The sequence below is a fragment of the Dermacentor variabilis genome, chromosome 7 (assembly GCF_050947875.1).
Source record: "Dermacentor variabilis isolate Ectoservices chromosome 7, ASM5094787v1, whole genome shotgun sequence".
NCBI classification, from domain to species: Eukaryota; Metazoa; Arthropoda; class Arachnida; order Ixodida; family Ixodidae; genus Dermacentor; species Dermacentor variabilis.
Window position 1 is genome coordinate 68,677,793 of NC_134574.1, and position 15,820 is coordinate 68,693,612.

At 44.2% G+C, this 15,820-nt stretch overlaps 1 protein-coding gene across 2 annotated transcripts in view; it reads right to left on the reverse strand.

The window, feature by feature from the left end:
* Positions 1–3,631: 3,631 nt before the first annotated feature.
* Positions 3,632–15,820, reverse strand: part of Gnpnat (glucosamine 6-phosphate N-acetyltransferase) — a 41,519-nt gene continuing 29,330 nt past the window's right edge. For both annotated transcript variants that reach the window (XM_075698569.1, XM_075698568.1), the window contains exons 3-6: positions 13,889–13,951; positions 10,710–10,840; positions 6,632–6,693; positions 3,632–5,581 (exon numbers count right to left, since the gene is read on the reverse strand). In XM_075698569.1, the coding sequence (XP_075554684.1) occupies positions 5,395–5,581; positions 6,632–6,693; positions 10,710–10,840; positions 13,889–13,951 (443 nt within the window). In that variant the 3' untranslated portion in view covers positions 3,632–5,394. The remainder of the gene's footprint in view (positions 5,582–6,631; positions 6,694–10,709; positions 10,841–13,888; positions 13,952–15,820) is intronic.

Here is a 15,820-nt window from a genome sequence, read left to right on the forward strand (position 1 = left end):
ATGCGAAAGCAAATAGATTTCCATCTCGTTCACTCAGCTAAGTCTTCGGTATTCAGCGCTCGGCTTCGATTCTGTTGCGCCAACCACAACGTTTACTCGGGGCAGTCGAGATCGAGAACATAGTACCCAGGCGTCGTTCTTGGTATCTTCACTTTTATGCTCCTTAGCCTGGAGCTGCTTCAAATATACGCTCGGAGCTTTTCGGATATGACGGCTGAAAATAAGTGCGAAAGGCCAGAATCCCGAGCTGGTTTGCGACACCTTATGATAAACGAGCAAAAGAGGCGCTAGTAGGGAATCTCAAAACATAGCTGTTCGTGAACGAGCTTCCGTAGCATCGGCACACATTGGATGACACGAACTACAAGAGCTGATTAACCCGTTTCATGAGGTCACACGTGTAACATGGCGCTTGGTGACACAGAACGTGGCGTGGGAAGCCAACGCGAGAGAACATCGCAATGAGGCATTCCGTATCTATTCGAAGTCAAATGCTGCCAATGGCACAAGGTTTGGGCAGCGTGTCGCAAAGCCCACGAGCGTAAAGATGTACCGGTAACATCCTGCGGATGTGGCTGTTAAAGTATCAGTAGGATCATTGGTATCGATGGCCATACGTTCAAAGGGCGTGTCGATCAAAGGCGTGCATCCGAGAGGTGCGTTTACAAAACCTTCCTTCGTGCAAAACATTTGGCAGACGCCACATGATCTGACGTATCTCAGAATTATGCATTCCACAGCAGGCCAATAAAAGGCCACGAGAATGCGATTCACCGCCTTTTGAGTGCGCTGGTGTCCAGAAGTAGAATTCTCACGCAAATTCCACGAGTTTCTTGCCCATTTAACCTTATATTAGTGTAACAATTTGTTTCTTTCCAGTTTACGAAAGTTCTGCCAGGATATTTGAAAAAAGAAAGAATTGACTTGGTGGCTATTTCTGTGATACCCAGCAGCTTTTATATAGATCAATAGTGAATTTGGCAAATTTTCTTTCTATGTGCGGACCAACTTATAAGTTTTCGACTCATCGGGGGAAGACTATTTTTTTTTTTTTTTTGCAATTAGCAGTCTGAAAGACCGGCCTCAGGCGACCCAGGCACATTTCCCTCTATGGCACCAAACAGTGGCAATACATCATACTTGGCAATGACTGTTCCCGAAAACTAGGGAGATCTTATTTGCGCCTCAGGCTCGGGACCTACAATGCTACTACCATCACCCAACAAAAAGAGTAGAAGCGCCTGCATACAAGCTTTGCTTCTTCTGCAGTTATTCATCAGTGCACGATCAAAGTGTTGCTTCCGGTTTCTCATAGAACAGAAAGGTCTCGCCCGAAGACTTCGCCTTGCAATACCGCCGTGACAAGCACAATTATTAACGGTTGCGTCTTCACTACACTGGTGGTGATTTTGCCTTGTTTCTGGGTGTCACAACGTCCTGCGGTATACCGCTGATTGAGCTTACCCTAGGGCGACGTAAGACAAAGCGAGGACAGCTTGAAGGAGTCGTCCTTTTCGGTGCGACTCTTTAGATTGTGTCGATGGCGGTAAATAAACAAAGGTTAAATTGAAAGGAAAGCACTGACATATAGACCATTCACCGCAAGAAACGAGGCGCAGTGGTTAAAACAGAGGCATGTGCTTATGCCATTTATATACAACCTATTTTGCATTTGTTCTTCACCGTGTCGCCGAAATTTCGCCTCCAAGGTGGCAGAAGTAAAGCCCGCAAACATCAAAAGGAACGCTGAAAGCGAATAGTCTTAATTCTTCGGCTCTTTAGGCCGTTTTGGTGGTCGGCGATAGTCAAACTTTTACAGCCCATGCAAAGGCTTGAATGCAAAGGGCACGTGGCCTTGCGCAGTTGAGTTGCGGGGCACATTTATCGCCGAATTCCAAGTGTTATAGCTCTTCCAGACGCATGTGCTGCTGTGCGAGAGTTTTGAGGCATCTGAAGGTTTAGAGGCTGTGGTGGAGCGGTTGGGAAGGACAGCCCCTCTCTTCTCTCGCTGCCCTTTGTGCCGGACAGGAGGATGGCAGTCGCCTTTCAGGCTGGCGTTCATTCCACTCAAGACGACACATAAGACGATTCGGCTTATATGTATAGAGATGTCTCGACCAGCACCTTGTATAGCCATGTGCATATACTGTGGTGCAGGTCGAGGCATGTCTGATTCAATGCCTCACTCACGTTATGCCTCATATACTACCGCGACGAATGCGCTCGGTAACTGATCTGTTTTCTACGGAATAATGCAATAGGACAACAAAGTCTACGAAAATATACTCAGCACAAAAATTCACCTTCACGTGTGTCGTTTCTTTAATAATGAGAATAGCTTTCTAGAAGCACTCGGCTATTCGCTTACATTGACAATCATCATCGACGATTTCTGCGCGTTTTTGTAGAGCTTAGACGATTCTTTCAAAAACTTTTGAAACATTTTGACACTTCTGAAACTCTCATGGCTTTAGTTATCCGATCAGCTCACTGCTGATGTAATGGCGTGCCAGCCTGAAAGGCCTTCAAGCTGAAACATCAATCAAGTTTGGCGAAGCCGTTAGTGGCCTAAAAAGAATGGTGGAAGCAATGACACCACATAGTTTTGTGAATATTTCCTCACAAGAGATCGGTGATATGCTGAGCAGCAGCAAAATCACGAAATTTGAAATCAGTGGTTTGTAGTGCAGCAAAATGGCAAAGGTGGCGCAGGAATCGCATTCCCGATCAGTATGGGAAGTTGACTGCACTCAAAATAGAAGTTAGGGGAGGGGGAGCTGCCTATTTGTCAGCAATTAGCAAAGTGACGAGTCGTATACCCCTAACCACTGCGTACAGCGTACCACACATTGTTTGAGTGCGCAATAGCCAGGGCAGTCAGTCACTTGGTGCAGCAGCTCTCCGGCATCAGCAATCGTGAAAAGTGAGCTTGGCCTCTTCGCACAACTGGTGATGACAGTTACTATAAAACACATTATTTTAACGCCTCTTCCTTAACGAAATTTCGCGACTGGAAAGCATCACGAAGTTTAAGGTCGCACGATAACTTCAGGGAAGAAATATGAACACTATGCTGAAAATAACACTTTGTCGGATATATCTACTGGCTATACACGCTCGAAAACGCGGTATATTTGATTTACATGCATGGCTGCACAAGCTTGCACTATGCCACTCCTCTCAAATGGTGCACGGGATATCTCTGGACTCGCCGAGAGGGCGTTCCATACGAAAGGCTAAATAGTTAGCGAGGCTAAACAATGTGACATCTGGAGGGGCCACCTACAGATTAGCTCTAGTGGAATGCTACGGGGTGTGTAGGTGCTGTAGTGCGGCTCTGCCTCCACGATAAATCTGTGTTACACACAACATTAAAGCCCTTCAAAGAACACGCATCATACACAGGTATCGAGATTGGCCCAGCAATTAGGTAAGAACCCTTGATTAAACCGTCTACAGATCAGCCGTGCTTTGACTACACTCTCGAGGAGCAACCCGGTTTCCTTGGCCAGACAGCTGTCCACACGAAGTAGGCGGAACAGCCAAAAAATGGTTCGCTTAAAATTTTTTGCTCTGTAGCACAACATGACATGACAATAAATTGCAGCGAAAGAAGGTGCACTTCACTGAGAAAGAGGGACAATGTTCTAGTTTATTTGCGAACATGGAAATGGTAAAAAACACTGGTGTGAAAGTAACAAGTAAAGGAACATCCGATAGCAGCTTGTCGCTATCCTAAAGTGCCATCAGCGAAGCTAACGGAACTCTTAACAACAAGCAGTGTAATCACTGGTAGGATCTTTCGGTCGTGTCCTAACCGATAGCTAGTGCTCAAAGGAGCACTGACATGACGATTTTCACTAGTCGTTCTACTGTGATACGAATTATATGGACACTCCTAGGGAATTTTCACCATCGTCGTCACTGTGATGTTGCATATATAGTCCATGTGCGATAACATCGCAGTCGCGCGCCGTATGCTCACTTCACGGCAGCCCTTCGCTAGCAACTTTAGCATCAAACTGAAGCACCTTACAAGTGTTTGCCAGCCTTCACATAAGCATCATCCTTTTACGTGCAGGAAACATACAGTAGAGTTTGTGCAGCTTCGAAAATAGGTGTCAGTGCTTCTTTGTCACATGGATGGAAAATGAGAGAAGCCCTCACAAAAAGTTATGCAAATAAACAGAAAACAACAATGTAGCACGCGCAATAACAATGTTGCTACTGGTAACAGGTGAACAAACTTCCGGTGTTGTTTATGACAATGTAAGACAGTTATTATAAATGGTACATCACATTTAAAGTAAGCCACTCGTAGGAAATGCAGGTGATCTAGCACGTCCACAGCGAATGAAGGCACAAACTACTTCAGCATTCTTGCCCTCCAATATAACAACAGTGCACTGCAAAGCACTGCGACTTTGCTCTATGCACGAAATATTTTCTCGCCAATAATTTAGTAAGAATTTAATAAGAAACGCGAATAATTTAAACACCGGCCCCCTAACCAGGAGAAACGCATGGCTTGTTTTGGAAGTTTTGACACAGACAAACACATATGGTTGGCTTTCATTTGACGGGTGGGAAAATTTTTGAAGTTTTGTATTGCTTTATTGTTTTGTGTATTGTTGAAAACTAGCATGCTCAAGATGCGCTCAGAAGGTTCGCTGTCTGTAAGAGGTGTTATTAAGTGGTACGCAGACAAGAAATTATGTTTTCTGCAGTTGAATAAACATAGTGTTTGTATGAATGTTGCACTCTTTTTGATTAACAAAGCTCTTGATATAACTAAATAAGTTCTGGGTCCGACCAACCTCATTATACCTATACCTGTACTTGTATGGCAAAAATAAGCACAATTCTCATGTCAGTACTCCTTTAACGTCACATCACATAATTTCCATTATATTAACGAAAAGCCCAAAAACAAGCACTGAGTGGTTTTTGTTAATCAGGCCTATCTACGAAAGTTGTGTAAACAGCTGCAAAGTACACCCGGTCACAGAAGTTTACGGGCCACGAGATCTCAGAAAACGTTCCATTCCCGAGCAGCCTGTAGCAGTAGCCAGCAAAACCGTATACGACAACGTTGGCATATTGTAGTCGAAGCCCAAGATGCAAATACCACGTTGCGTTGTGAGGTGGCGGAGATGCTCAGATTTCATGGTCCGGAATATTTTGCAGCCAGGTGTACCTTCAGGCACGAACTGTGACTTCAACAAAGGCATGCGTTAGGTACATCCATGAATCAAGCATGCGTCCAGTCTTGAAGCAATGAATTGTGGAAAAGTTGGGCCATGCGTGTTGTTTTTACAACAGCAGAAAAAATTCACCTCTGCTCTCTTTTTCTTCTCATTTTTCTTTCCCTTCCAACAAAAAGTGAGACTATTATCACTGGGTGGTAGCGTCACTGGCCTGTTGAGACTGGGCAACAAAGCGCAGACTCATGCTGTTGGCACTCCCAGACTCAAGGACAAATCCGTTGTTGGCATAAAACTTGACCACGGTGTCCTTACAGTCGAGCGTGAGCCGGTAACAACCAAGCCGCTTGCCAAGTCGTACTAGCGTCTGGATCAGGCTGTCAAAGGGAAGAATACATTTGCTTTTGGAAAATGGTCTGGCTAAAGAAAAGTAAAGCAAAATGAATAAATACTATTCATTTATTTATGGAAAGACCTTGACTGTGTAATACAACTGTTTTTCCATTGGTCCGGCTGTATTGACGTAGCGCCACCGCCCCCCCCCCCCACCATAAGTAACCCTAGAAATTATTGCATTCCATTGGTAGTTAAGCCAGCAATAAAAAGGTCAGAATTAATTTGAGATCCCTAATATTTAGCGTCGCGTTCTCTTACTGCGTTATTGTAAGATGTTGAACCAGTGACTGGTAATGTTTAATTATGTTCCTGTTACTTCTCGTGGCGATGTCGCCCAGACTTTTCATGTGTGAATGCACCCCTGCTGCTAACTCGTCGGTCCTGCTACTAATTAGTTGGCATGATTTTATTTCATCCATTTCCATTTGCACAAGCAGCTGATTTGTAAATATTGCGCATGTTAGGATTGCCCTGTAAACGTCTGAAATTATTTGTCAGGACATGTTTGGCTAAGCGCATTATAGACTGCGCGCCTTTTGATTTTTCATGCCGCATGCCTTTTGCTTAATGACTATCAAGTCAAAATTCGACAGGCAGTAGCAGTGAATGAATAGTGTCGTCTGGTTTCTCTTACCAAAGAGCAGGTCTGCACATTTTGCCCCTCGATCAGTTATCTGCACCTCTCAACTGATTTACTAACGTGCACAAGTGTACAGTCAGCGCCAGCATGAAAGGAAACACGTGATATACGTATTCATGACAACGCATTTTTCTTGCTTTTACAATGAAAATAATAAGGTACAGAAGGTGTTATTTCTTCGGAACGAGAGTTACCTAGAAAGTACTTGAGGGCAAGGTCTGAAGTCAAACTGCTATAATAATCGTTGCTTCAGGACAGATTAGATGCTCCTTTTCACGCTGTCACGCCCTGTACAAATCGCAGTTCCTCTTTATTTTCGATCACTCACTAAGCTTGTTTAATCTCATTCGTTCACTACGCACCAACGTGAGCAAACAGTATGTGTACTCACAGCTTGCCCAGGTTGCGACCACGGTACTCGCTTGAGACAACCACATCCTCTATGTGACCCCTCTGCAACAACACGAACAAATTTGGACTTTATTTCTTTGTTTTAGACAAAAAGAGAAACATACTACATGTAGGTAGAATAAAGTGAGGTATTTATGCATAATGTGACATTTCATGCATTACTCTGGCTGTCAAAGTTCTTGTATCTGCGCATGTATTTACGACGTCGCGTCCGGCAATGCTAATGCAGAGAAAGATGACGTGTGAGAAGCTAAGAAGTTGTACGTGAGATGACGGCGGTGTCTGCCACGAAACGTTGCTGCTTCTATCGTAGTTAATAAACTCCAGGAATCAGAGACAGCCCTTTTTGCCCTATCAGAAATCATTTTTATAGAAAATCTGCATGGCTACTGCAAATGAACTTAAGGGAGAGATGAGAAATAACCAAAGGTTAAAAATAAAACAATAACGTTTGCGTACTGTTATCGCTACAATTTCGCGAACAGCTGGCAGATATGGTTATGTGCCACTGAAATTGAATTTGTAAACATGTAACAACCATAAATGTTGTACTAGGGTTCTTAGCAGGGCTTAACTGCTCATTTACGAACATTAAGGCGAAACAGCACCGACGACCAAACATGTGAAAAAAACGCACAGCACAATATGCTCACCAACAACTGCTTCTTTGTTTTGATTCAATATGTGCACTAAAGTGGTCGCTTAGACTGTTAATTAGCAGAATTTCACTTTTAGTCACTCTCTCATTTCAATTTTCCGTACAGGAAATGTTTCTATGTAATCCAGCACAACAAATAGAACTGTGTTATCTGCCAAAACCATATAAATATCGTTTTAACATTCCAATAGAACATTTGGTACACCGAAAAAGCCATGTAGATGTCTACCTTTGTAAATATTGCTATGATGATCTCTTGGCCACATTGCTTTAAGGCCACTTCAAAGGCGCCTAAATTTCACAAGCTCTAGTACACTTATAATGATTCATCATCATCATCATCATCAGCCTAGTTACGCCCACTGCAGGGCACAGGCCTCTCCCATACTTCTCCAACTACCCCGGTCATGTACTAATTGTGGCCATGTTGTCCCTGCAAACGTCTTAATGTCATCCGCCCACCTAACTTCCTGCCGCCCCCTGCTACGCTTCCCTTCCCTTGGAATCCAGTCCATAACCCTTAATGACCATCGGTTATCTTCGCTCCTTATTACATGTCCGGCCCATGCCCCATTTCTTTTTCTTGATTTCAACTAAGATGTCATTTACCCGCGTTTGTTCCCTCACCCAATCTGCTCTTTTTTTATCCCTTAACGTTTCACCCATCATTCTTCTTTCCATAGCTCGTTGCGTCGTCCTCAACTTCAGCAGAACCCTTTTCGTTAGCCTCCAGGTTTCTGCCCCATACGTGAGTACTGGTAACACACAGCTGTTATACACTTTCCTCTTGAGGGATAGTGGCAACCTGCTGTTCATGATTTGAGAATGCCTGCCAAACGCACCCCAGCCCATTCTTATTCTTCTCGTTATTTCAGTCTCATGATCAGGATCCGTGGTCACTACCTGCCCTAAGTAGATGTATTCCCTTACCACTTCCAGTGCCTCGCTACCTATCGTAAACTGCTGTTCTCTTCCGAGACTGTTAAACATTACTTTAGTTTTCTGCAGATTAATTTTCAGACCCACCCTTCTGCTTTGCCTCTCCAGGTCAGTGAGCATGCATTGCAATTGGTCTTCTGAGTTACTAAGCAAGGCAATATCATCAGCGAATCGCAAGTTGCTAAGGTATTCTCCATCAACTTTTATCCCCAATTCTTTCCACTCCAGGTCTCTGAATACCTCCTGTAAACATGCTGTGAATAGCATTGGAGAGATCGTATCTCCCTGTCTGACGCCTTTCTTTATTGGGATTTCGTTGCTTTCTTTGTGGAGGACTACGGTGGCTGTGGAGCCGCTATAGATATCTTCCAATATCTTTACATATGGCTCATCTACACCCTGGTTCCGTAATGCCTTCATGACTGCTGAGGTTTCGAGTGAATCAAATGCTTTTTTCGTTATCAATGAAGGCTATATATAAGGGTTGGTTATATTCCGCACATTTCTCTATTACCTGATTGATAGTGTGAATATGGTCTATTGTTGAGTAGCCTTTACGGAATCCTGCCTGGTCCTTTGGTTGACAGAAGTCTAAGGTATTCCTGATTCTATTTGCGATTACCTTAGTAAATACTTTGTAGGCAACGGACAGTAAGCTGATCGGTCTATAATTTTTCAAGTCTTTAGCGTCCCCTTTCTTATGGATTAGGATTATATTGGATTAAAGATTAGTGAACTCTAAATACTGAAAGCGGAGTAGCAGGAGGGGGAGTTAGAACTTTTTTAGCCAGGAAAAGAAACATAATAGTAATTTGTTTACAACCTGCTACACTTATATAAGCAGCAGTGTTTACGCACCCATAAAGTGAAAAACACAACTCAACATAGCCCCAATTGCTTGTATTTCTTAACTCAATCATGCTTCCTACACAGTGCACATATTATGCTGCTTCTACATTTAATATAATTCAGCAAAGCGTTGTATCGCACAATAATAAATACCATCTGCTTCCTTAAAAATTATTTGTTGCAGCGTGTTCCTAGGGCGTTTATTTAATTGTTCTTAGTACCTGATACAGTGGTGTATGCACCTTCAAGTATGTCGCTTATTTGGAGCTACATGGAATGGTGTAGTGAAGAGCTCCAAGCCAATTTAACTGCCTAAATGTGGTCACTAAAGTGCACTGAAATCTCAGCATGTAGGCATATGTTGCGCTGTGTTGCTGCCATTGGAATGCGGTAGCCAAGACTGGATATAAAACTTGCAACTCCATGCTCAGGAATGTATGTGTTATGGCTACAGTTGGTACTACACACGTCTACAACATTTAACTTAGAAAATACGGGTACAATATTTAACAAGAGATAATGTCTGTGCTTTAGTGTTCTCTGTTTCTTGCGCGCCGGAAGGAGAGGAAAAGACAGAAAGGTTAGCTAGTGCTAACTATTCTGGCTATTCTGTGCTAGGGTAAAGGGAATAAAATATGACAGAAAGACACATGACCGAGCTAAACCAAAAGAACCCCCCCCCCCGCCCCCAAAGAAACTGCATACAAGCGCAATGTAGCGCACGACGTTTTACAAAATATGTCATAATACCACATGTCCTCAAGAAGTGCAACAATGCATTCAACGCCGTCTGTACTGAAGAAGGCCTCGACCAGCACCCGAAGGTTTTCACTTGCGACAAAAGACCCTGTCTGTCTAACGCAATTGAGAGTTCTCTTTTCGAGGCGTAATATATAGCGAAGGCGTTCACAAACACGAGCAATCTTCTCCTCGCAGTCACGGTCTGCCGCACGTAAAGCTGCCAACCATTCCGATGAGAAACGAATAAGCATTTGGAAAGGCCACACCAAGCTGCAAGCGGCACAGAGGCGTTAAATGTGACGCTCAAAGCTCAGCACCAGAACAGTGAAGCTACTGAACCATAGCGGCGGATGAATTATAGCTCACGTTAACTCTTTAACCATTAAAACCTGAGCAGGGCTCACCGTGCAAATTTGTGCCAATATTACCTATGATGAATCCTACGTGTCCATGCTGCAATTTTCTCTGCTTTGGTTGCGGCGAAGGAATCGCCCGTGCCTGCTGATTCCACCGCCCACTCCCGAGATTGGGCACAGGTACGTATTATGTTTTTATTTTACACTTGTTCTACGGCCATACGTTCAGAATCGTGAGAACGTTTGCCTTTTTCGAAACGCGATTTGCTGTTCAGTGTCTTCGTAGGGTACAAGGAACGAAGGATATATTTAATATTTTTTTTAAAAAGCACGCTACGTACAAAGTGTCCGAAAGAAAAATTCAAGAAATCTCTTGACTTTTCAAGGGAAGCTTTTGGAAATTCACGGACAAGAGGAGAAAGGCGTTCGTTGGGTTTTCAAGCGAAATGACCTCAGGACACGCACGCACAACATCACGACACTAGCTGCCATGATGTCAAACGCATTGCCCTCACCGTGGCCAGTCCGCGGATGAACTTGAGTTCCGCGAAGAGCGTCGCCGAGGCAACCACCACTCCCCGGTCGGTGTCCTCAATTACTGTGACGTAGTACGTGGCAGGCGCTGTCTTCATTGCCCGGAACCTGTCTGGGGAATGAGAAGGACCGCCGAGGTAAAGTTTAGAGCAATTTCATGAAGTCTTAGCACACGGCTTCGTGATAATGCAGTTTGTGAATCAGACAGCATTACACGCGAAAATGCGTGCAGTTCATTTCAGCGAAAATGGGCATAGAAACAGCCTGCGGTTTTAAGTCAATAAAGAGTCACGTTTATCTAATGTGCAGTTCTACGCCACCAAGACAGATCAAGTGATGTGGTATGAAAGGTCCTAATGACTAGTAACTTTCCTTATTTCTGAGTCTTTTATTACTTTTCTGATGTACCGCGGTACTGTACACAAAGAGGCACAAGATCTAATATATGACTTTATTCCTCTAATAACATATGGTTCGGGGCTAGTTGTGCGCTCAAAAGGAGTCGAAATTAGCGAGACTCGACGGCTGCAACTCATATAAGCAGGGTGGCCAGCGCTTAATTCCTACGTGGGTGGCCGCGGCCTATCGTGAGCAAACTGTAGTCGTCTTTTTCCGAAAGTACGTAGTTATTATCGAAATTCGGAAGCACATTTTCGCTTACTTCAACCTTTTTACCAAACCAGCTGCGTCAATAAAGAGACGCAGTAACAGTAGGAGCAAGTGCAGTTATCCAAACACCCTTCTTGACTGATGTCAGCTATCGGCCAATAGCAGCCGCGTGTGGGAACCTGCTTTATCACAAAGTAAAGCGTCCAGAAAAGATTGAGGAGCCGGCTTCTGCTGAAGGAAAAAGCGCGCGCTTGAGAGAAAGGCGACTTCGTGCTCCGCTTCCGAGCGTTGCGTACGGCTGCAAAATTTGGCTGAGATGCTCACCGCAGCGCGTGCTATCCCTGCACTGCAAGGATAGCATGCAAACTACAAACACCAAAAACCATACATCTAAACAAAAAGGCTAAATAGGCGAAAACGGAAAAACATCGATTCTGAAGGCCTTCCCCGTTCATATATATTTGATTCCACGGCAAAAAGAGGAAAGAGACGCCGAGCACGGTGTTGTTTTTTTTAACTCACCTTTCGGCCTCCAGACGGGAGCGTTATTCAAAATCAGGAAAAAAAAAAACCCTTGGTCGGCGTCTCTTTCCTCTTTTCGCCATGACTACTCCCGACCAAAAGGGATTTCGTCAGACCCTGGACTTCACAGTTCATTCAAGATGAAGCCGTGGAAACCTGGTCGCAGTAGCGAACTTCAGCACAACTACCCCCCCCCCCCACCCCCCTTCCTTCAAGAAAAAAGGTAACCGGAAGGCGAGACTCTTCACAACACGGTAGATCCCTTCAGCTTACCTTGCTTACTTACGTTTGTCTGTGAAACACCGAGTCGGCAATATGTTTCAATGTCAATCACTCCACTCTCCGCCCTTGTACTCTTAGTTCTATTAGCCCAAGTCAAGACCACAGAGAGCGCAATTGTTTAAAAGGACTTGCGGCTGGGTCGGCCTGTTCGAATGCCAAGAAGGCACAATAAAGCAAAATGGGACAAACAGTAAGAAAGAAGCAGCACAGGGCGAGTGACGCCCCGTCTGTCCTTTCTTTGTGTTTCTCCGAGTTCGCTCTGCTATGAGAGAGTGAGCGATAAATAGAGCTTATCAGCAGTGAAGTAGCATTAGATGCATCTTACTCTTACTATCCACTCTTCACAAGACATAATTGCCAGTAGAGCGGCTGGTGAGACTTATGTTAAATATTCGCAGTAGCTTTCACAAATGACACAGCAACCTGGAGGAACAACGTAACTTGTTGCTGGTCTGCTTAATTCATACTTTATTGTGGTGCAAAGAGGAGCAAAACTACAAAAAGTAAAAGGAATTGTGCAGAATCCCCTGGCAATGATTGTCAACGTAGGCCAATAGCGAAACGCTTCTGGAACGCTATTTGCTTTACGAATGGAAAGATGCGTGTGACGGCAAATATTTCTTGCAGTGAGGATACTTAGACAGTACGAAAAAGAAAAAACAAAGAAAAGAAAGCGGTATACACGATAAACAAGACGAAGAAGACGACGGGACAGGCTGGAATTTACAACTAAGACTTGTGACAGCAGAAAGAAGAAATACGTATACCCTCCGGAAAGCCTTTCGGGCACTTGCGCAAGCAACCATCGTTGCCAGAGGGCACACTTGTCTTTCTACAGTCATAACTTTGGGTTGTAAGTTCCAACCTGTCCAGTCGCCTTCTTCGTCTTGTTTGTCGTGTTTACCGATGGTTTCTTCTCTACCCCATCGCGTGCCAACTGGCCCATTTCACTACGTTGTTATTTAGGTAGCGCTTGCTGTTTCATTGTATAATTCTACGGAGAACAGAGTCGTTAACCAGCACATCTATTGCAACAGTATAGGTGGACCGCACTAATTGCACCTCCGAAACGTGTAGTACTTGGCGCTCAGCGACAAGTGTACCCCTCAACACCGCTGCGCGAAAGCGTTCTTTGCATCAGCGCTCTTGTATTTGCGGTGAAAATCCAGCCCTAAACCAGCGACCACGAAAACAGGCGAAAGAGTCAAAGAAAGCCATTGGCATTAAAGCTATAGGCAACGGTAAATGGCTTTTGTCTTTTGTTTCTTTATGTCTGTATTCATTCGATTCCAACATACGCACCAAGCTTTTAGGGAAAAGGTATTAAAAGTTACATGTAAGTTATAACTGATTTGAGCATGATGTGTGAAAATCAGTGCCCGTATTCACAAAACGTTCTGATATACGCTAAAAGCGTTCGTGCCAGCCAATAGTGATGTACGACACATTATTATCGAAGGCGATCAGCCAATGATGAACAGCACTTATACGAACGAAAATCTTTGTGAATTCGGCCCCAGGTGTGCACTAAGATCCTGGGTTCCCCAGAATCGAACAAACGGGGTAATTTCACTTCTTTTTACAGTACAAAGAAAGGAAATCAATGCACAGAATTTGCTCAATGGAGAAAAATGCTCTGTGCAGTCGCTGAACAAGTGGCAGGTGCCAACAGGCTGCGATAGAGCTGTAGCACATTCGAACTCTGCATTGTATACGAAACGATGTTCACGCAGGCACTGGCACTTACCAAGGAACTGTTCTCGGGAGACGTCGCCACCCACTGTCAGCTGGGTGAGGAGTTCCAGGAAGCCTGCGTGTAATTTACGCTCGGCATTAATAACTCGTGCAACAAAACGACACCTCACATTCCTTGATATGCTCGTGTTTACAATAATGCATCTAGATGAGCCTCCAAAAATTTTTGGAATATTTTAACCTAACAAAATGTCCGCTTGGGTTGGCCTCGACTAACTAAAAGACCCATAGAGACATGCCAATGCCATTTGAGGCACAGTCAATAGACACACATCACGCATCCTTTAAATTTTCATGTAGGGAGTGTCGTCGTGACATCAGAGGGTATCCTTCTGTACTTCGAAGTTGCAAGCTCCGAAGTACATAGCACAGGATTACGTGCACAAATTTTGCGAAACATTGCCGAATGTGTACAGGTCACATTGAAAATGACTGGCACTTTATCAGCATGCCCTTGCAGCTATAAGCTAGGGTTCCAGAAAGCGATAAACGTTGTCTCCAGCAACTGTACTTCCTAGTCGTCTCTAAAAGCGCGATTACACAGACTGCGAAGATGCACCCCAAATGGTCTCAATAACGGGTAAGTGTTACCATAAGCAGAGGCTTATCCAGTCATAATGGACGCAAGAACGACTACCAGAAGCCAATACCAACTTGAGGTTGCACTGTAAAAGTCACGGGTTTTGACAGCAACAGCTCAAGGTGCTGAATCCGGAGGAAAGCAAACACCCAATGTTACAACAGCATTTTCAGTCTGATTCTGCATATAGACGACCCAAACGCATGAGAGTCGGCCATGTCAAACTGTCGTTATCAGCGACTGACATCATCGGCACCACGGTTTGGCCACAAGAGTTACAAAAAAAGGAAGGCTGGCTTGATTTGTGCAGTTAATAACCAGACTTTCTCCTCAAGGAAACGCAAACTGAAATTTAAAAGAATACTGTATGCGGTGTCACATGAGGTAAAGGTAAACTGGAGTGACATTTCTGACAGCATAGAAAGCCTAGTGTCAAATCGTGTGCCCCCCCCCCCCCCCCATAGCGAGCAGCTTCCATGCAAGAATGTTACGTTTGAAAAATGAGTGCATGCATCACGAAAAGCCGGCAAGAGAAGTTTTTGAGACCGAAGCAGGTAAAAAAATGTCGCGATTACCGCTTGCCGTAAATTATGTAGGGCTCGGAGCATTAGAGAAGCCATAAAGCTCCTTAGCATGACCTCTGAGATGCGGCAGCGCCCAAGGTACACTGGAAACCTTACAGGCCATGGTCTACGATTTACACCGTATCCCCTAACCACAAACCCCAAACGTCATCTGCTTAGGTACAATTTAAAGGCTGCTATTAAGTATACTAGACAATTACCAACTCTGCAGCTTTGCCAAGATTGCTTCATTACTCTATACACACACGGCTACGCACACACACACACACACACACACACACACACACACACACACACACACACACACACACACACACACACACACACACACACACATATATATATATATATATATATATATATATATATATATATATATATATATATATATATATATATATATATATATATGCTTGTGGAAGCGTATATTTGTGTCTATGTCACAATAAGAGCCTGTTGAAGTTTGCGCATGTTGTGTGTCTCTTCTTCGTTCGACCACCTGTCTTTGTGCGTGCAAAAGTCTAATAAGATGTCATCGCGCAGTTGTGGTGTAAACGAAACGTTGGCTTTCCGACTGCGGTCTGTCTGAGCCAAGCCGCCGCCACCAACAGAGTTCGAGCATGGACGACTCCATTACTGCGGCTCACAGTCTAAGCTGCAGTTGAAATCCAGTTGAAATTTGCGCATGTTGTGTGTCCATTGTTCGTTCGACTACCTGTCCTTGTGCGCGCAAAAGTCTAATAAGAACCATGTACAACGA